The sequence below is a fragment of the Triturus cristatus genome, chromosome 5_2 (assembly GCF_964204655.1).
Source record: "Triturus cristatus chromosome 5_2, aTriCri1.1, whole genome shotgun sequence".
Classification (NCBI taxonomy): Eukaryota; Metazoa; Chordata; class Amphibia; order Caudata; family Salamandridae; genus Triturus; species Triturus cristatus.
In genome coordinates, this window is record NC_140588.1 from 592,562,151 (window position 1) to 592,583,975 (window position 21,825).

Sequence of the window (21,825 nt, forward strand, 5' to 3'; positions counted from 1 at the left end):
CATTTTCCTCACTTTTCTGTGTGGGGATGTTGTGGGATCACCGTGCTGACAAAAATGTCCTACCACCTAGCGTTCCCACAGGTCTCCCGATAAAAATAGTACCTCACTTGTGTGGGTACGCATAGTGGCTGCAACAGCAAATGGCCTAATCGTACTGTGGAGACTTCAAAATTATGTTTCATGTAACTAACTGGTTTTGCAGTAGGGGACTTCTGTTTATTTGGCCCCGGGTTCATGGCCATCAAGGGAAACCTACTAAACCTACACATTTCTGAAAACTAGATACCCTATGGAGTCACATGAGGTATAGCTTGCATGGATCCCCCAACGTTTCCCTACCCGAATCCCCTGCAATCCCAGGCTTGGCAACCATCTAGGGAAACCTACCAAACCCACACATTTCTGCAAACTAGAGACTCGGAGAAGTCCAGTGAGGTATGGCTTGTGTGGATCCCCCAATGTTTTCCTACCAAGAATCCCCTGCAAAATTCAAATTTTGAGAAAAAAATCACATTTTTCTTAAGTTTCTGTGTGGGAAAGTTGTAGGAACACCGAATGACACAAATTTCCTACCACCGAGCGTTTCCCCAGGTCTCCCGATAAAAATGGTACCTCACTCGTGTGTGTGGGTGAAGTACCCGTGACAGGCAAGGGCCCAAAACGTATTGTGGAGACATCAAAATTACCTATCACAAAACGATCTGCTTTTGAAAGTGGGGTCACATGAGTTATTGGTCCTGGGCTTGGCAGCCATTTGAGATGTCATCAGTGATGTCACTGACCATGTCATGAGTGATGTAATATGTGACATCATCACCACTGCATTGCGGGCGTGCGAGTTATAGTTAGCTCAACAAACTATAATGGGCGAATTTCTCTGGTTTTATATGAGTCAAATGTCCAACTAACTATAACGTCCCTGAAACCTATGGTTTTTTCAGTGAATTTCTAAGGTTTTGTAAATGCTAATTCCTAACTATAACGTCTGTAAAACCTATGGTTTTTTCAGTGAATTTCAAAGGTTTTATTAATGTTAATTTCATATTTTAATATTTATAAAACCTATATTTTTTCTATTTTGTATGTAATATTTTGGAACTCTATTATCCTTTTTTTTATTTGAAAAATATGTAATGTTTTATATCTTCAAAAAAAGTATGTATATCTTTTTTTTTTTTTAGAAAACTGAAGTCCCGTACCGGTAGTGTACCAAGCTCCATCAGCACGCAAATCCTATCTGCCATATTGCTAAACTTGTAAAGGATGCGCATTTCATATCCGACGGGTTCGTGGCACCGCGTCCCCCGCAACATCATATACGTATGTGGTTGTGCCAGCTGCTACTTTGGTATCCGACATGTACGCAGTACCAAGCCACGCCTTATGTCATGTAAGTATGGGGTCACGCCCGCTGCGCGTTGTGTATGCGACGAGTGCACGCTGCCAGGCCCTGTGTTATGTCATAGACGTATGGTGTCGCACCGGGAATGCCATTCCCTCATTTTTTTTCCGGCTCAAAACTATATCTAAATAAGTTTAAAGTGTATATGAGAACAAGCGATAATCTAAAATATTTTAAACATTTATTTATTTCTAACTGTCATAAACTTATATTATGGTAATATTTTCTCAAACTCGCGTCGGGCGCGACCTCCTTACGCGCTCGGTGCGCGATTGCCATGTGGCCTTAAAGAAAAGCATTTGATTGGTTAATAACATTTCCCATTGTAACAGTTGGAGGACCCCACCTGTTTTAGCCATTCTCTCTACAGTTTTAGATGAGAGACTCCTCTTCTGCTTACAGAGCTTTTTTGAAAACTTTTTGCGATGTACACATATCTGACACTACACACAACATGCAACCATCATCTTCATCAATATTCATGCTCTGTAAAGTAGCCTTCCACCTGTGATAGCCATGCATCTAAAAGCTACATAACAGAACTTTTCCCCACTGCCAGAGGTAACATGGTTGCATACGCTGTTCACAGCACAATATAATGTGGTACGGCCCAGGGGCAGTATCATGCATAGATAATGAACACACGGACACAGATAAATTATGGAATTGGGTACGGGCACGTGCGCTCGACTCCTTTTTATTACCAGGGTCACATATCCAGTGACGTCTGTGTGGATGCGTGTGGGGTGAGTGTAATCCAGCCCTCAGGGAATGGTTGCTGCTAGCATCAACTACAACAGTAATCATTGGATCAAACACAGAGATTCAATAATAAAAGGGTCAAAAGTTTGTGCTGCAGTAAGGTAGGAACACTAGATGTGAAATAATACAGACAAGATTATATTGTAAAAGAACCATAACTTGTGGTATACTAAGATACAGGCAGTAGATCTGAAATAATACACAAAAAGATTGTATCATAAAGGGTCCATCAGGTCTAGTGCACTTAGATAGCCACATCAAAAGCATTCAGTATGCGCACAGCCAGCGATGATGCGTGCTGCAGGCTGGCGGTCCTAGGAGCAATGTCTGTTGCCTACAACACTACATCATCTGCAATAGCGACTCGATCTGAATTGTAAACACTGCTGTCTGCAGTGTAGGCCAGAGAGCTGTCAGCAAGGGCCCACAGCCACGTGGCGTTGACTTGAGCTGCCCAGTTTGCCGTACGCGAAGCAACAAAAACCGTGTGTGGACCCTGTGATGATACATATGCGTGGTGCGGACAGAGCCCACTGAAGCAATGTCTTTTGCCTACAGGACGGCGTCATCTACAATAGCAACTCGATCTGAATTGTGAACACTGCTCTCTGCAGTGTAAATTGAAGGCAGTAGTGAGCACAGTCTTCATGAATAATTTTTCTCACTTCCTCTTCACAAAATACAACAACATAAATTACACAAAACTCTACAATAAATAAATCAAAACAATTTGAATTGCGATCTCTGCTGTCCACTGTGTACACTGTTATTCAGTGTTCTTTACCACTACTATGAAGCATTAGGTCATTGTACTAGACCTATAAGTCATCTTAAAAAACTTCTTCAAGCAAGTATACTAAAAGGCTATTGTGTATATTTCAATAGACATTGTAGTTAGTTGCCTACTGGATTCTGTAATTAAACAATCACCACTCGATCTGAATTGTGAGCCCCGCTGACCACAGTGTAGGCCAGAGGCAGTGGTCATTAACGCCTCACAGCATGTGCCATTAGATTCGGAAGCACGCAGTTGGTTGCACCTGATCGGAGGGGGTGCACACAAATCATCACAAACTTCAACTTCTGATATCCTCAATCACAGAATCAAGACCCCGTTTCACTGTTCCGACCTGCTGTACCACGGTGTAGTCCACCGACTGCAATCAGCAAAGCCCAATAATCATGTGCAGCAGTTAGCTACGGGAGCACAGAGTATGATGCACCTCAATGGAGGGAGTTCTGCCAAAACCAAGCAGCAAATAATATCGGACATCATCCATTCTGGGATCAAGACACCGTTCCACTGTTGGGACCTAGAGTTGCTTGCACCTGGTCACAGGGAGTACCTTCTTCTGCACTCTCAGATAAAATTATAACATCGTCCATTGTAGGATCAAGACCCCGTTCCACTGCTTGGACCTGCTGTACCGTGGTGTCCTCCACCGACTGCAGTCACCCAACCCCATTAATCATGTGCAGCACTTAGCTACGAGAGCACAGAGTCTGATGCACCTCAACGGAAGGAGTTCTGTGAAAACCAAGCAGCACGTAGAATTGGACATTGTCCATTCTGGGATCAAGACATCGTTCCACTGTTGGGACCTAGAGTTGGTTACACCTGGTCGCAGGGAGTACCTTCATCTGCACTCTCAGATGCAGTGCTAACATCGTCCATTCTGGGATCAAGACCCCGTTCCACTGTTTGGACCTGTTGTACCTCGGTGTACTCCAGTGACTGCAGTCAGCCAAGCCCAATGATCATGAGCACCAATTAGCCACAGAAGCACAGAGTCTGTACACCTCAACGGAGGGAGTTCTGTCAAAACCAAGCAGCAGGTAATATCGGACATCGTCCATTCTGGGATCAAGACACTGTTTCACTGTTGGGACCTAGAGTTGCTTGCACCTGGTCGAAGGGAGTACCTTCATCTCACTCTCAGATGTAGTTCTAACATCGTCCATTGTGGGATCAAGACACTGTTCCACTGTTGGGACCTAGAGTTGGTTACAGCTGGTCGAAAGGAGTACCTTCATCTGCACTCTCAGATGCAGTTCTAACATCGTCCATTGTGGGATCAAGACACCGTTCCAATGTTGGTACCTGTTGGACTACTGTGTTAGTAGTATACAGAGCACACCACGCTGCTGGGCCTCAGGCTGGGCGCTGTCTGCCTGTGTCGCGGTAGCCAGCGTTGATCTCAGGAGCCTTCCCTGCTCGCAGACCTCAGTCCAGGAGCTTCTGCCGGCACGTGATGGGCCCTCTTTCACATACGACAGTGTCAAAAGGTGAACTGTGGGGCATATGTGCGTCACAGTGGCCATGATGGTTTCTGGGTAGCAGCAGGCTGAGAGCATTATTCCCGCAGCCACCTTCGCTCACAGCGTCAGCCTCATGGCGGTGTAAGCTGCGCAGACCTAGCAGACATGTTCGCCATTCCGGAAGACAACCACACCCAGAGAAATGTGCCTTTTATTCTTAACCCCTACGCTAGCCTTGCGTACGCCGAGCAAGCCCACTACGCTAAAGATTTGCTAATCTTCGCCACTGACTGTACTATCATGGTTGCGTCCTCTGTCGACTTCATTCAATAGACCATCAGTGTATGTTGAAATGTACATGTCTGTGCTCTGCATACGCACATCCCCTCACCACTTTGCATTGTATACTTTTATAATCGAGAATCACTTGACACCTCCGCACATACTTTGCTCCCATCTCTCCCCACATTCTGCATTGTGTGGCAGAGGTGCCATCCCAAGTTTGGTTTGTGTACATGGCTAGCCACGGTTCCCACAGTACGTAGTGTCATTGTGTCTGCTAGGTGTACATGTTGTTTGTCATGTTGTATGTGATTATATAAGGTAGCACGTTTATTCACGAGCAGTGGTTTCTCCTATTTACATATCACTGTCTTAAAGAGGATACCAAAGTTTTTCTCACAGGTGAAAAGTGGGACCACAATGGCAATCATTCATTACTATGCAAGAATAGCCAACTCCACGATGCTTCTAAGATTACAGCCCCAATCTTGTGTGCTTTCTTAAAAGCACACCAACTCACACAATAAGACCAACATTCACACAGCTTTCTAACGGCAGTTATCTGGTTCTTAATAACATGGACTGCTACGCAATGTGAGCTAGCATACCGGATGTCCTTACTGTTTCAAACCGGATAACTTCCTCTGGCAATCTCAATTCCCACCCACACAAAGTAACTCCCAAAGTTCAACTTGGCCTTCAATAGCTACTTTGAAAACAGATTTTATTAAACGGAGCAAACTGAAAGCGCTTTTGTTTCAAACAGAAGTGTCCCTCACTTCTCCAAAAGTAATTTATCAAATGCAGATAGCACGAACTTCAAGTAAAGTACACTCCCTTTTAAATACGAACCTCCCATTACACTTTGTGAATTGTTACATAATTTTCAACACATCTAACATTTAAGGTCTGGTGCACTTTTTTAACATTGTCTCCTCCGGCCTTCTCACAGGCTTTCAAACAGTTTTTAGTCTAATACCAGACTTCATTCATTCGATCATCTCTGGAATAACAGCAACAGTGCCCATAATTCTCGCTCTGTTTGCGGCCATCCTACTCCTATTTTAGCTTGTTAAAAATGGCTACGCTCCCTATAGTAAAAAGCATGTCTGACAGAATACGCCTCTACGCGAAGCTACATCAATACCGTGAAAGAATTTAACAACTCTTCGGCTGCCTGCCTCTAGCTATTATCGGAGCCAGCTACAACATGACATTTATTTACACATATACAATCTGCGTGCAACCATATTTTTATTGCAAAACTTGCCCAACCGACTGGCGAATGGATCTATGCCCTGCCAACATCCCAGCAAACGCGCCCAATACCCAGCAGGTAATGGAGTATCTTGAAAACCATGAACTTGATTGTTCGGGCAGTGGAGCAATTACGGATGCAATGCAAAAAGGTATCCTGGTGGAATGGTATTTCTGCGCAGCCGCGAAAGATCTCCTGCAATGTGCGACCTTTGACAACATCGCAGATTGCCTGCCAATTCAAATTGCTGCTCCAACATTCGAGGAACATTACTGTCCCTTCAAGGATATGAATTGGATCGCTTTACTTTTTTCATACGATGGCAACAATCGCCTCTTGGAACATTAAGCATCTTAAACCACTGAAGAACTTCCGGACTGCAATCTCCAAGACTTGAAAGAAATTCACTTTATTCTTGGATTGATTTTTTCCAACTTTTTTGACTTTTTCCTATTACATTTTTTAATACACTTCAATTGAACTATTTTCATATAATAACTTTCTAAGTATGCTTAGGCATTTGAATTCTGTTTTCATAATGGGTCCATTTATGGCACTTAAATAAAGACACTTTTTATATACCTTGCAGACTCCGTCGCTTTATCCCACACAGCCATTTTCTTAAACACACCTGATTTCACCATTTGTCTTCTGTGGCATTGCAACATTCAGCATTATATTCTTCACGATTATTTCTTTATTCCTGCTTGCTAAAACACTCCATTTGAGTCTTCAGACAGTGGTGAGTAGTTTGCTTCCCACTCCTGCTATAGTCTAAACCCATACTAACACCACTTGCACAGCTATGCTACAGCGGCCAGTATGCTACAGCGCCCAGAGCACATCAGTTTACAGCAATCAGCTCACGGTTTCATCCCGAATGTACTGGCACTTCACCTCAGCACCACCTCACTCTGGTCAAAAATGCACTTTCACACCACTAGGGGTGAACACTTCACTTCACACTCCCTGTATAGCACACCCTAACCACCCCACAGAGCTCACACCGCTATACTCTAAACCCATACTAACACTACTTGCACAGCTATGCTACTGCCACCAGTATCCTACAGCGCCCAGAGCACATCAGTTTACAGCAATCAGCTCACGGTTTCATTCACGAGTGTACTGGCACCTCACCTCAGCACCATCTCACTGTGGGCAAAACAGTACTTTCCCACCGGTAGGGGTGAATACATCACTTCACACTCTCTGTGTAGCACACCCTAACCACCCCACAGACCTCAGAGCGCTCCTACACTCCTCTTTCCTCCTCTTTTCGCCCTTTTTTCCCCTTACTTGCTTCAACAGAATCACAAAATGGCTAACAACACTTCCTAGTTGCAACTGCTCGCACCGCTCGCAGCCAATAAGCAGCAAGCTCGTGCTCGTAACGCCTCAGCCAATCGGAAGGCAGAATTCCCAAATATCGATATCTGTAAATTTCGATATTTCTCCAAAACTACTGAACGGATTTACACCAAATAAACAAAATCGTGCTTTCCAGACCAAGACCATTCTCCTTGCCAAATTTGGGGTAATTCTGTTCACCCATTCGCCCATTCGACCTGTAGCCTTGTCTAAAGTTTCCTACGAAAATTAACATGGAGAAAACACGTTTTGGGACCCCCTTTTTTCTCAGCCCCCCTTGACAAATCACCCCCAAACTTTCAACATAGGAGCTGATATGAACAAAGAATTAGTTTGGAAACGTTCATGAAGATTCATCAAACGACGCCAAAGTTATAAGCAAAACTAAAAATGCTCTTCCTATGGAAACTTGGTCCTAACTATAACTACCTACTGGCGACCGCCAGTAGGTAATATATATATATATACAAACTCCAAAACCCTTTCCACCATGGGAAGGATACCAGCACTCACGGGGTTTTTTAAAACACAGCGGTGACTTTTTTCTCGTAACAGACACGTTTCGGATATACTCCTTCGTCAGTGTTTCACAACTGGCGCTGGGAGGCACCATCTTTTTAACGTCACACTTTCGGACATAGAAACAAATGAGGGATAACAAAACACATATTATAGGCGCCATCTTGTAGTTTGGTACATATTGATTGTTTACACAGTTTTCAATGTGGGTGCTTTTCATTACAACCATTCAATTCAATATGAGCAGAGGCAATTCATTTTAAAACTGATCATATTATTAATCACATTACTGCCATGTTATGCATTTTTGCCATAAATCAGTATAGGACGACCTCCTCTAACTTATTGATGGGGTCATCTATTCGTGCAAAAAACGCCCAATACTGTTGCTAATGACTCATATATTTCTCTTAAGGTCATGTGTATCAACACTTGATGCTAATGTTAAAAATAACAAACACAAACATCATAGAAAGAATGTAATCAATCATTATTAGAAAAGCAACCATTTGCTGTCATATCGCAGTGGATCGGCAATAGGCAACCTGTATCGGGTTGACAAAATTCCCTCTACATTTCATATCGCCGTGTATCGGCCTTCTGCTTCAAAAAACAAAAAACAAATTCGGAAGAAGAAGGCTGGACAAGAACATTATTATTACACTCAAAGATCCTACCATTAAAATAGCTAACATTCATATACAACCTATTGACCTCCGGAGCTCCTATTTCTGTACCATCTAGCTCCCTAGATGTACCATCAGCTCCTCCCCGCTGTTTAACCCATTTGGGGTTTTAGTATGCAGGTCGATAATATAGCGAGATTCCAATTGTCTCAGTTTTAACACTCTATCTTCCCCTCTACTCTGAACCGGGACACAATCAATGCTGAAAAATTGTAAAAGATCTCTATCACTCTTATGTTTGATGGCAAAATGCCGTGCCACTGGATAATTAAAATCCTTCTTTGCTATGGCATGCATATGTTCCAAAATTCTGATCTTCACACAATGTATCATGCTCCCTATATACCTAAGCCCACATGGGCACTTTAGACAATAAACAGCATGCGTGGTTTGGCATGTCATGAATTTATTGATTCTTTTACTAGACTTAAGCCCTTTCACCTCATAAGTAAGCACCCTTTTACTAAAGGTGCAAGCTTTACATTTACCACATGGATAGAATCCTCTCATTGCATTGAGTGTTCCCTGTCTGGGTGGAATTGTCTCTAGATGGCTATGTACTAGACTATCCTTCAAGGACCATGCTTTCTTAAAAGTAATCATTGGGGCAGTTGGAATATCAGTACCAATGATGACATCTGTTTTCAGCACATGCCAATTTCTCTTCATGATCTTTCTCAAAGTATCGGCATCCTCTCAGAAAGTGGTGACTAGTCTGAATTTCTCTTCATTCGCAATTTGATGTTTGGTCTTTTGTTTCAGCAGCTCTTTTCTGGGTAAAAGTTCTACTCTCCTCAGAGGGTTTTCTAAGAGGCCTTTGCCATACCCTCTTACTATGAAACAATCGAAACTCTCTTTTACTGCTTGACCAAAATCACATTGCCTTGAACAGTTTTGTTTCAGTCTAAGAAACTCCCCGTAAGGTATACTACTTTTGAGTTTTTGAGGGTGGCTGCTAGACGCATGTAGCGTGCTATTGCCTTCTGTAGGCTTTCTGAACAGGGCTGTTGTTAATTTTCCATCCCGTATTTCCACTCTCAGGTCCAGGTAGCTCACTGCCATTGAGCTAATCTCACCCGAGAATTGTAGATTGGCTTAATTTACATTTAAATGAGCGATATATTTTTCTGCCTTCTCTACAGTGCCCTTCCATATTATGAAAAGGTCATCGATATATCATTGCCATGACACCACATCCTTTGTCCAGCTCTCATTAACCGCGGACCGGGCCACCTGCTCCTCCCACCAGCCAACGAATAAATTCGCATAGCTGGGGGCGAAGCAGGTGCCCATCGCGGTATCAAGAACTAGCACAAGGAGTGCAAATACCTGAAAGAGAATAAAGAAGGAATACAGCCTAGGCCAGGATCAGACAATGGGGCATATTATCAAGCACGGCGATAACATTATCGCTGCTTTGGCGGCAGAAAACTGCCGCTAAAGCGGCAATAATGGGCTTGATAATATGCCGCAGAGAATTCCCATAGAAGCCCATGTTGACACCAGAACATGGGCTTCTATGGGAATTCTCTGCGGCATATTATCAAGCCCATTATCGCCGCTTTAGCGGCAGTTTTCTGCCGCTAAAGCGGCGATAATGTTAACGCCGTTTCTTGATAATATGCACCAATGTACCTTAGGCTAAGAATTATACTCTCTTTCTTGCATCTGTTAGGAAAGAAAGGGCACCCAATAGAGTGTAAGGAAGAACCCTTGGGTAGTAAGGAGAGTACACTCAACAAAATAGGAGGGGGTCAAGGAGAAACCTTGCACCATCTCACCAAGGCACACTCTTCTATAAGGAGTTCTAAAGTGCCACAAACATATGTGAAAATGTCTGCAAGGCATACAGACAAAGTACCCTATTGGACAGGGAACAAGGTGACAGTAAATCTGCACAGTACAAGAAAAATACCCCAATGACAACCTGGGTAGAAAAGAAAAAGAACACCTTGCATCGACAGGCATTGATGCCCTGTAGGGCCAAAAAATAACATGCGTCCCAGATGAAGGGGGCCATAACCTGTCATTGACAGTTTAAGAAGTAATAATTAAATACCTGCAGGAGGCAGGATCACCTCACTGGGGGCCGACCAAATAGGTGAAGTCTGAAAGAAAAAAGCAAATGGGCACTGCCCTAGAATGGCTCACATACGAAAGAAATCAAGGTGACCATATCCGTTACAATCTCAGTATGGAAGGAAGAAGAGGAGCAGATGGTACAGCAAAACAGGGTTTAAAATTCTGCTTCACCCCGACTGTCCCAAAAATGGCGTAAAGCGGAATCAACATGAAGGCCGAACAGATGTTGACCATCAAAAGGCATGTTCACCAAGGCAGAATGAACAGCCTTCGAAAAACTACAGTTAAATAACCAGGCACACCGACAAAGTGCCACTGAAAGAAACATGGCTCACCCTGCAGAATCTTTGGTATCCATGTCACATCGAATCAGCAACTTAGCTGCCTGTCAGCCATCATAAAGTAACTGAGTAAGCTCATTCTGGGTCTCATCTTGAAGTGCAGAGGTGAGAAGGCTCGGAACACAAGTGGTATTAAGTGACTACAAAGCGGAACAGGTGCTGACCAAAAGAATTGAGACCCCTAGATTTTCTGTTTGGAGGGATGTTAGGAAGGGTGCTGATATCAGGGGAGGCTGTAGCAGCCTGAACCACAATGCTGCATGGAGTAGGCTGCCAGACATGGCAAGCTGGATCGCCCAGTGCTGGACAGTGTCTATGAGCTATAGACCGCTCCACTGGGGCCCCAAAATGGGTTTAACCCAAGAGCCCAACAAAATATCAAATCGGGCTTCATTGAGGGGAGGGCATTCACAACCCCTGTTAGCCCTGAGTAAGCACCCCAATCAAGGGGTGAATGACCAACTCCACAGAAGGCAGCTGCAGCTCCAGAACCATGACTACGGTCCTCAAAAGCTCAGCGAAAGCAGAGCTAACCTCAGTAACAAGGCCAGGAGGAAAAAATAAGCCTGAGGAAGGGGAGGACTCAAGCCCATTAGCCTCACCTACCTCAGATATCCAATTAACCTTCAGAAGAGGCTGAGCAGTGTCTGTCAAGGATGGAATAAGCCCCATTTCCTCTCTGTCTCCACAAAAGCTGTGCTCTCCTGAAGAAAGAACAGTAGGGGGCTCCTTCAAAGAAGGAGGAATGTAGCCTGAGGTGAACTGCTCCACCAACACTGCCCCTGACGCTCTCTGGTATTAATGTGGCAACACTTCTACATCAGAGAGGAGAGATGGTGCAGCGCCGATCTGCACCGTTGAAGTCAATATCGGAGCCCGCTGATCAGATACTGTTGCTGTAGGTGGTAACCCCATAGGGTTGTGCACGGGAGCTGGCACGGATCTGAATATGGATCCAGAGGGCCTCACTGACGCTGAGGAAAACCCCGCTGGCATGGATTTAGTCCTCTGGCCTCCTTGAGGCTGAGACACGTGCCAGAGGAAGGTGGAGATCCAAAGATGGCACGAAGGAAGTGATACTATTCCCTCATCTGGGCCAAAGTTGCCCTGGCTCCAGGGAATGCCTGAAGGCGCGGGTTAAACTCTCACTCCATCGCCTCAACTGGAGGACAGGAATGGGCATCAAGACACTGCTCGTGCCTGGCAAAGTCAGGAAATGCCGCGACTTTGACTGTGTACATCGCAACTTACCATTGGACACCGAGTTTGAAGGACACTCGCAGGAAGGACTTCTGGAGCGGGCCCTCAAGGGTTCCTTGGAACGAAAAGATGACTACGAACAACGTGGAGTGTGTGACAACTCTGCCAACATGAACTTTATGCGGTGTTCCCATGAAGCCTTTGTCCAAAGTTAGCATCAGGAGTTGCACTCCTTGTAGTCATGGTATATGCCAAGACACCCCATACAAATATAATGAGGGTCTGTGGCCGACATCTGCCGTCCACAGGACCCATGGTGTTTGAACCCTGAGGACATCCTGAAAAAATTACCCTGTACGGTCGCCAAAACTTTTTGAGATAGGCCAGAATCAGCCAGAGGCACCGCTCTACGGATCCGCATTGGAAGTGTGGCATGGAAGAAACTGAAGTTAGAGCATCAGTGGAGGGCTTATATGGACTCTGTTAACATCACATTCGGTGGACAATATCACTACGGAGTCACTCGACACCCTCTACCGACACACAGAGGTACTGCTGTAGAAAAAATTCCACATCCAGTCTGGCGCCTGAGGATAATTCAAAGGTAAGGAATCTGTGGCTAGATGTCTCTATCAGCTAGCAAACATATAAAAAAATATGTCTAGGAGCAAAATCATTTTTGATCGTAAGAAGCATGCATTGACATAGTGGTCCAGACCTGCCAACTCACAAAGCGCCACCTTGTGTTGCACAGTATCTCTTCACACAGTCTGCAGTAGAAGAGCTGATTTGACACCATATGGGCACATTGAGTTGAACGCCCTTGCAAAGAGCGGGTTGTCAGCTTATTGTGTGGAGGCTTTGCCCATTAGGTGCTTTACAACCTCCCCAGAAAGTCAGATGCAACCTCAGAAGTCTCTGTCATTGTTATTTTGTGAGAGTGAGGGTCTCCTCACACAATCCTGGACTCTAAATATACCTCCTCTCCGTGCCCCCCCAGTCTCTCCCTTTTTGGCAGGTGGTGATGGTCTGAAAGGCTCTTTCTCCACTCCAGACCCCGCCCTTTCAAGGCCCTGCTCCCTCCTTACACTGTAAAAGTAATTTCAAAGTTAGCAGTTCTTGTAGTCCCTGGGACCTAATAGAACTACTTTATGTTTGGATGTGCTCTTTGTGAAATGGCAGAATGCTATTACTTACAGTTATGTTAGCCAATGGCTGAAGCGATCGAACCCATTGCCTCATGCTTTATGCTGTAGAGGGCAGACGAAAATGTGATTTATACAATAACAGACCAGTAGATGAAGAGAGCTAACTGAAAGCCCCTACAGCTAAGTGTACTATGCAGATAATCAAAATGTATTGGCTAACACTAGGCATTATATATGGGAAAACACAAACCACCTCTCTGATCAGCTCTGGTAGTCCTTATCCCACGAAAACAAATCAAACTCGCAACACCCCTGACGGTTGAGTCCAAGTGCGAATTTGTACTACAAATACAAAAAGAATAAACTGCCAACTTTCACTCTAAACCTTAAATTACTCCTTCCGTTAAAAACAAAAGGAAACAATCAATTCACATCTATGCTTCATACCAGCCTGCAAACTCAGGAATACCAAATCTAGCTTACTTGCTCCCGGGATCAAACAAAGCAAATCACTGACCACCACACCCACTGTGTTCTGTAAAAGCTTCTCTACCATGTCTTGAAGAAACAACACAATGGACAAAATAAGTGTGATAACTTAACATCTTTTGCACCTCACCCCTGAGAAGGATTAATACATTGTTTTTTATATAACACTGCACACCTTTCTTCTGCCATTTCTAAGTGCTTTGAATAGCACACAGTTACTATTACCTAATTTAGGGGGCCTATTAGCAAGAAGTTGCGATATTTATCACAAAACGCGCTTAGCGCGTTCATTTTTATCGCTGCCGATCGCTGGCTATTTTAGCAGCGAAAACATGCTATTTTCAACGTTTTTCTCCATTGTGCTAAAATATCCAGCGATAGCGGCGAAATGTGTGAATATCGCTGGGCATCCAGCGATATTCACGCATTAACGCCAATGGGGACTTAACCTGAAGGTCCACCTCCCATTGGATAAACAGGTAAGTCATGTTTTTAGCAGGTGTTAGATTATAGCGATAATCGCACTTAGCGCGATTTTTTTTATTGCTACACCTGCCTTGCTAATAGGCGATAGCTGTGTTAGTGACTGCTTTCAGTCGCTAACAGTTTGGGTACGCACACTTTGCATGTCATTAGCGATAAAAATCGCTGACATGCAAAGCGGGCCCCAAACCGGTCACTATCGCCTAAAAGCTGTCGCTAACTGCTGTTAGCGACAGCTTGCTAATATCGACGCTTTAGCGGCAAAAAGTGCCGCTAAAGCGGCGATATTGCCCTTGCTAATATGCCCCTTAATGTTACTAAATTTACCGTTCTCAGAAGGACAGGAGACTGAGCCAGCCTCACCACGTTCACAGCTTGAGAGTTTCAGATCTCCACGCTTCTCACCACCTACGACTTAAAACCTGCCACAATTCCAGAAAGTGTTCTTTCTGGGGCTACTATGCAAAAAGCGCCTCCATTATTTAGAATGCAAAATAAGAGATTCCAAAATTGTGCCAAAACTCACCAAAAACGGTGCGGGCGGGTACAGACTCTCGATTGAGCCAGAAGGAAACTTGTGAGAGGATGACTGTCATGATGCAGGGCAGATAGGTCTGGATCACAAAATACCCAATTTTCCTCTTGAGGTGGAAGTGGGTGGTCATGACAATGTACTCCCCTGAAAAGAAGGATAGAACAGCGAATGAACAATTTAATTAGCAGAATACTGAATTACAGCTCATTTATTATGTGTAATAGCTGTCCAATATTGCCTTGCCAGTTTATCTTTCCTTTTAATGGGATACATTATAGATTCCCCCTGAGACCCTTTAACTTCCACAGAAGAGAGCCCTGCATTGAAGCAGCCAGATTCACACAGGGGCAGAATCGACTACTATTATTTTATAGCTTGTGAAACATTTTATAGCAGGGATTGTAAGTGCATTTTGCATGTAGTTAACATAGTTTCATAATAAAATACATGGCTAGGTTACAGGCCATTCATTTGCAGACATTAAACATATGAAATTGTTTCTGGTGAGAGCAACATGATTTATTTAGAAGCCACCTTAGCTTCTTGAGAGATAAAACAGTGTGCTTAATCAGACAAATGACACAATTACTCACTCCCAGCACAGTGAATTGCAGTTAACTGCAGTTGCAGAATATGCCATAGACAAAGAGACTATTAAACTCGTATTTCTGTGTAATGTGTTTCATCACTTGAGATCACATCTTTCAACTTGTTTTCATAAACCTTGCAGGGGTGTGATGTATGATACGCAATTTCATTTACTTACTTCAACTGATACTAATCTATAAATAATGTAGGCGTGACACAACATTCAATTTGGCACGACAAACTGAAGTAACACATAGTAAAACACATAAATTGCTATAATTAAAATGAACAGTTGTTTCACAGTTTCCAATAATAAAACAGGGGCCTAATCTAAATGTAATTCATCAAATTAGAAGGCCCATAATATATGAAATTCAATGCACTTTAAAAATTTCTGTATCATTCTTAACACTTTTAATGACATTTAGAATATCATTACAGTGCAGTAGTTTAATCAAAATGTGCTTGTTTAAACACATCTACCCCTTTTGTCTCTTGATGCACCCATTAAACCTATTTGGTTTTTTTTCACCACATTCTGGGGTGGAAACCCGCCATCAGTATGTTATTGCAGCCTAAAGATATAATGAAAAAGTGGAGATATTTTAACTTTTTCAGCAAAGTTGCTCAATACAATATTCGTGTTGCTTCTTTTAAAAATGGAAAAACATAAGTCCCAAAGACAACACTAACAAAGGAAATGTTGTCCTGAATGTCTGGAGTTTGTCAATACTTTTCTAGGAAATGCAGTCTGCACAATCTTTTATGTAACATTAGTGAAAATCACAAATTGTGGCAGAATCAATGTTCATTGTTCACTGTTCATTAGATGATAGATATCAAATTCAGGACTTTATGGAATGTATACAACTATATATTTTTACATATTTTCAAATTCTGCTCGGCCTAATGATTCTATTGGTGTAAGCCTCACCTCCCTTGCTCTCACTGGCTGTAACACATTACCATGTTGATTGTCAGATTTTTAGCAGCTTTTTTTCCCAATATATGGAAATTCTCTGCAGTCTCTTTCACACAAGAATATATCACATCCAAGCTTTGATGCAAACTTTGAGCCAGATGTGCAAAACTTTTCTTCATTCTCAAACGGGCCGATTTTCAGTAATGGGCCATTTGCAAATGCAAAAATGCATTTTGTAATGTACAAAGGCCCAATTTGTGATTTTGTAAACTGTTACCAAATTGCAATTTGGGTTTGCAATTTGTTACTAGGAAGATTATGTTTAGGGCAACCCTTCTTAATACCGAATCACAGTGGTATGTGTTAATGTTTTATGACCGAAATACGGTCGCAAAACTTTTGTATTTTACCGCCTACTTCAAATGTGTGATAACCAATACGCAAATGGGGGACCCCTTTCCCTTTGTGAAAGTTTGTAAAAACAGAGCAGGCAGTGTTCCCACTGACTTTTCATTTCTCTTTTTCGAATGCATCCCATTTCTTTAAAGAAAAAGGACTGCATTTACAAAAAGAAATGCTTTATTGAAAAGCAATCACAGACATGGTGGTCTGCTGACTCCAGCAGGCCCCTATCCCTGCTATTTTTGTGATTCCCAATGAGTCGCGAACCAAGACCTACCTCATTGATATTCATGAGGTAGGTCTATTTGTGACCCACTGAGAATAGCAAAATGTGTAAAGCACATATTTGTACATGGGTGATTGCAATTACCTAATAGCAAATCACCAAAAATCGCTATTTGGTAATCACAAACATATACCTACATAGATCTGGCCCCAAGTTCCTCTGGGTTTCTTCAGTGGTCGGAAACTGACATGTTAAAACTTTTCTGTGGGTTCACGGTCGGACAGGAAGTGCCAGACAGATCCAAAGCAGCCCTGGCGGATTTTGTCATACCAATCCTGCACAGAGCAATAGAGCGAATCAAGAGAGCCCGACCGCTATAAGAATGGTTTGAGGATTGTGCCACTAATTCATGTCCTTTTCCCACCTAGTACTTCTTCTGTTCTTCTGATTGATTGCCTCCTTAACTCCAACTATGATAGCTCTATGATTCCCCTCTGACCGCTCCCTTCTTCTGCTGCCTTCTTCTTACTACCACCATCCATCATCCACCTACATCTTAACTTGGTCTTCCTTTTCCCCTCCTGTTTATCTTTACACATCTCATTTTCCTTGCTTACCTCACTTTCTGTCCTGAGTAATCCTCTCCACTTTTAATTCTTTATCATACTTCCTTCTCCTTTCTTTCTCTCTGTTTTTCTTGGTACATTCCCTCTCTACTTTTATCCTTCTCCTTCTCCTTAGCACCCTTAGCTCCTTAGCACCCTTTTCTCAATCTACATCAACTTTGTCTCCATTTTCCTTTCTATCCATTTTGTTTTTATCACATTTTTCTCTAACCTATACTCTTAGGTGCCGATTACGATCCGGTAAAAACAGGGTACGAACCGTCGGTCGGAGCGTTTTCCCCGTCCGACTCGTACCCGGTCGTAAAACTTTACAAACATGGAATTACGATTCGCACGGAAACACCATTTCCGTACGAATCGTAAAAAACACCGACCGACGAAAATATACATACGAATGTGATCCGGGAATGCTGCGACGTGACGTCGGGACGCTTTCAGGCAGCGTTTCACGACCCGGGAATTACGATTCGAACCGACAGCAGTCCGGACGGCAATATTTCCACGGCACCCAAAAAGTGCCGGAAAAGCGAAGTACGGCGCGAATCGACCAGAGTAGGTGGCCCGGTACGCGCCGACCCCCCACCCAGCCCCCGTACGTACGCACCGACCCCCCCCCCAGCCCCCGTACGTACGCGCCGAACCCCCCGTGTATGTACACCCGTGTACGTGTCGAACCCCCCCCGTGTACGTTCGAACACCCGTGTACGTTCGAGTCGAACCCCCCGTGTACGTTCGAGTCGAACCCCCCGTGTACGTTCGAGTCGAACCCCCCCGTGTACGTTCGAGTCGAACCCCCCCGTGTACGTTCGAGTCAAACCCCCCGTGTACGTTCGACTCGAACGTACACGGGGGGGGTTCAACTCGAACGTACACGGGGGGGTTCGACTCGAACGTACACGGGGGGTTCGACTCGAACGTACACGGGTGTACATACAGGGGGGTTTGGCGCGTACGTACGGGGGCTGGGGGGGGTCGGCGCGTACCTACGGGGGCTGGGGGGGTCGGCGTGTACCTACGGGGGCTGGGGGGGGTCGGCGCGTACCTACGGGGGCTGGGGGGGGTCGGCGCGTACGTACGGGGGCTGGGGGGGGGTCGGCGTGTATGCGGGCACGTCTCCATGGTTGCTATGGGAGTTCGGTGCGGACGGTGTTTTTTCCATCCGGTTGTAACCTCGGACGCACGGGATGGATCGTGATTCCTCGGTCGGACTTCACCTTTCACATTTGTACGGTAAATCGTACGAGGACGTGTCGGACACATTTTCCGACCCGAGGACGTGTGGGGAATGATTCCCAATGCAGTTCGTATGGACTTTTTACCATGCGAATCGTGATTGCCAGTTCGTACGGCACTTGTACGATTCATACGGTAAAAAGACCGGATACGAGTCGCACGGGGAAATTTTTTACCGGATCGTAATCGGCACCTTAATGTCACCAGCAAATAAAGCCAGTGGTACTTTATGTAAGTCTGGTGCCTGATTGAACAAGGGTGAAGTTTTATACCATGTAGGGTTTGACAATAAAGAGGAGTTGGGAAATAGGGAAAGTGGAAGCCCAAAGAAACAAGGGTAAAAGGTCAACAGCAAATATGCAGACTACTGGTCTGATAACGAGCATCGTGTAGATTCCATTAATCAGTAGAAGCTGCACGTTTGTGGATGACATAAACTTTGGGATGGTGCCAGACTGAATCTGTTCAACCACACAGGATATGTTGTCCCTTAGACCAGCTTGCTCACAGTGCCACCATAAGCCCCACTAAACTTAGATAGGAATAAACAGTTCTGGCAACTACTGAGCATGACCACCCTGTTCCCTCAGGAATCGTGGTGACACATCTAGAACCTTTCGTTCATACATTTGTGCTCTCCTTTGCTTAGATAAATATATGAAGAATACACTGAGGGATGTTTTCAATATTCATTGAACCAACGTTATTATCATATAGAAGATATGTGCTGCAATAACAAATAGACAGAAGCAGATAAAAGTTATAACAAGTGCCAGGACAGTGAACAGAACAAAAAGTTCCACCATCATGCTTAAACAATGCATATATGCAAGCATATGAAATAATAGAACAATCTGGCCTACTCCCACTATGCAGACCCTAGCCTATGTGTCTAGGGTGTATATGTATGTTCTGCCAAGAATCCCCTTACCAGATGATCCAACCACAGTACCTGGTGAGTAAGAATGTAGGACCCCGTCTTGGTCATGAGCTGAACAACCCTCATGAAGATGTCAGTCAGCTGCTGGGAGAAAGCATCAGCATTTAGAGGCCTCTCAAAACCTGCAGAAGTGCCTCCTCTGACCATACCCAGAAACAGATGTTTAGTTTTAGTAAAAGGCATCCTTGCCTGGGGCTGAGATTGGGACCAGGCTGCCATTTTTGAGTGTTACAGGTAGCTGTGCCACTAAATTGACTAAAATAACAAACACATTTACACACCGTAAGTGTAGGCCTTGTAGAAAGTGCCAAGGCAATATAATAGTGTTCTTGTGAAGTTGATTCATGTAAGCAAGGTCGGCGTTTCTTGGATACTAACCCAAAGTATTTCGAATGTAAATGTGTTTCAAAAGTCAATGCGAAAAGTAAAGACAACTTTAAGAAAGATAGTTTTTCAAGTAAAATAGCAACATTTGATTCAAGGCCTCTAACCTGGACATATCACACCCACTCCTAGGACATAAGTCGTCTAAGAAGGTATCAAAAGATAGAAATCCTACTACTTTAAAAATGCAACAGCATATATAAAGGATATTGCTAAAATAAAAATCCTCGGTTAAATTAGGAATAACATCACCTAAAAACAGACACTCATTCTATTTGGAGACCCAAAGCATAAAGAAAACCCAAATTTCCTAAAAAATATAAAATAGGTCAATTTAAAATCAATTTTGTATATTAAAATCAGGCTAAAATAAAAAGTTCCAACTGAACTAAACAAAAAGATGTTTATGTGTTCTGATTGGTAGACGTAACATTTCTGTTTCCAGCGTCCGCAGACGTTGATCCCAGAGGCACACCTCAGAGCAAGTTGATAGAGCAACTATGTTCCCATCCACCTCTCACAGCAACAGCTGCAGAAGTGCGAACAGCCAGTCAGTGTTCCATCAAGCCCGAGCCAAGATTCAATCCACCAGGGTCGGAAGCAGCCCTGGGAGGCTTGGAGAACATGGCCAGGAGCAATGGAATCCGCAGGGGACAGCTATACAAATTGGCCTTCAGCAGATCTATCAGTACTTGTATGTCCGAAGGTTTAACTAATTGCAACCCCAAGTCCAAGTCCAGGGCACACTCGTAAGTGCACAGGACACATCGGAAAACTGGCTCAATGCAGTGAAGCCATACAGGCTTAAATGACAGGAACCAATGCTCATCTCGTTCCCGAAGCAAAGGTGCACCAAAGCAATGCACCATGCTTTCACGGCACAACTGGAAGTAAGGCAGTGCCAGCTTCATTTGATCTCGATCTGGGACATCCATTTCGGAGCAAAAATATTAAAAGCAATATCCCTGCAATTGGGACCAGGACCAGATGCTTTTGAGGACGGAGTGGATAAAGAATGGAATGACTCCAAACACAGTCTGGAAGGTGCTAACCAACCCGGAGCCTATATATTTGAAAAAAGCCACTACTCTAGTTGTACTACACATGCTAAAAATGCAATGCATCAGCTCTCCAATATTTCTTGGAAGTTGGGGCGGAGTAGCGCCTGTATCTCTGAAAAGGACCTCACCACCTGAAGATCAAGCAGAAACAGGACTTATGAACAACAAGTAACAATGGATATATGGCTACCACAAAGGCAACCCCTGGTTTCATCCCACAGCAACCTCGGCTATTCAACATCAGGTAACTCCCATTAGAGAGTAATCTGAAAGTCAGAAGTATCACAGCCGATGGGAAGCCTTCGCCACTGAGGCATTACATGTTTGTTGCAACAAAACATACTAGGGACACACTCAAAGTATTCTTATAGTCGGAACTGCTGAGATAAACTTCAGTATCCTCATTCTGACATCAGAATTTGAAAGGAAGCTCCCAACGTTCATGAATGAACCCTTCACCTAATGCTTCATATCTGCCCACTTGATGGTGTTGTAGACAGTACTCAAAATGGCCAGAACGTAATGTCTATAATTTCCAGCTCAATAATAGAATAGACCTAAGTTGGGACTGTCTTCTTGTAATGCAGACATGTCATGCTGTATGACGTCTATTGTCGATGATGCAA

The 21,825-nt window shown here is 43.9% G+C and overlaps 1 protein-coding gene across 1 annotated transcript in view; it reads right to left on the reverse strand.

Moving 5' to 3' along the window:
- The window catches only part of GABRA3 (gamma-aminobutyric acid type A receptor subunit alpha3), a 1,714,543-nt gene that overhangs the window by 493,437 nt on the left and 1,199,281 nt on the right, over positions 1–21,825 (reverse strand). The window contains exon 9 of the mRNA XM_085607670.1: positions 14,809–14,961. Coding sequence (XP_085463796.1) covers positions 14,809–14,961 — 153 coding nt within the window. The remainder of the gene's footprint in view (positions 1–14,808; positions 14,962–21,825) is intronic.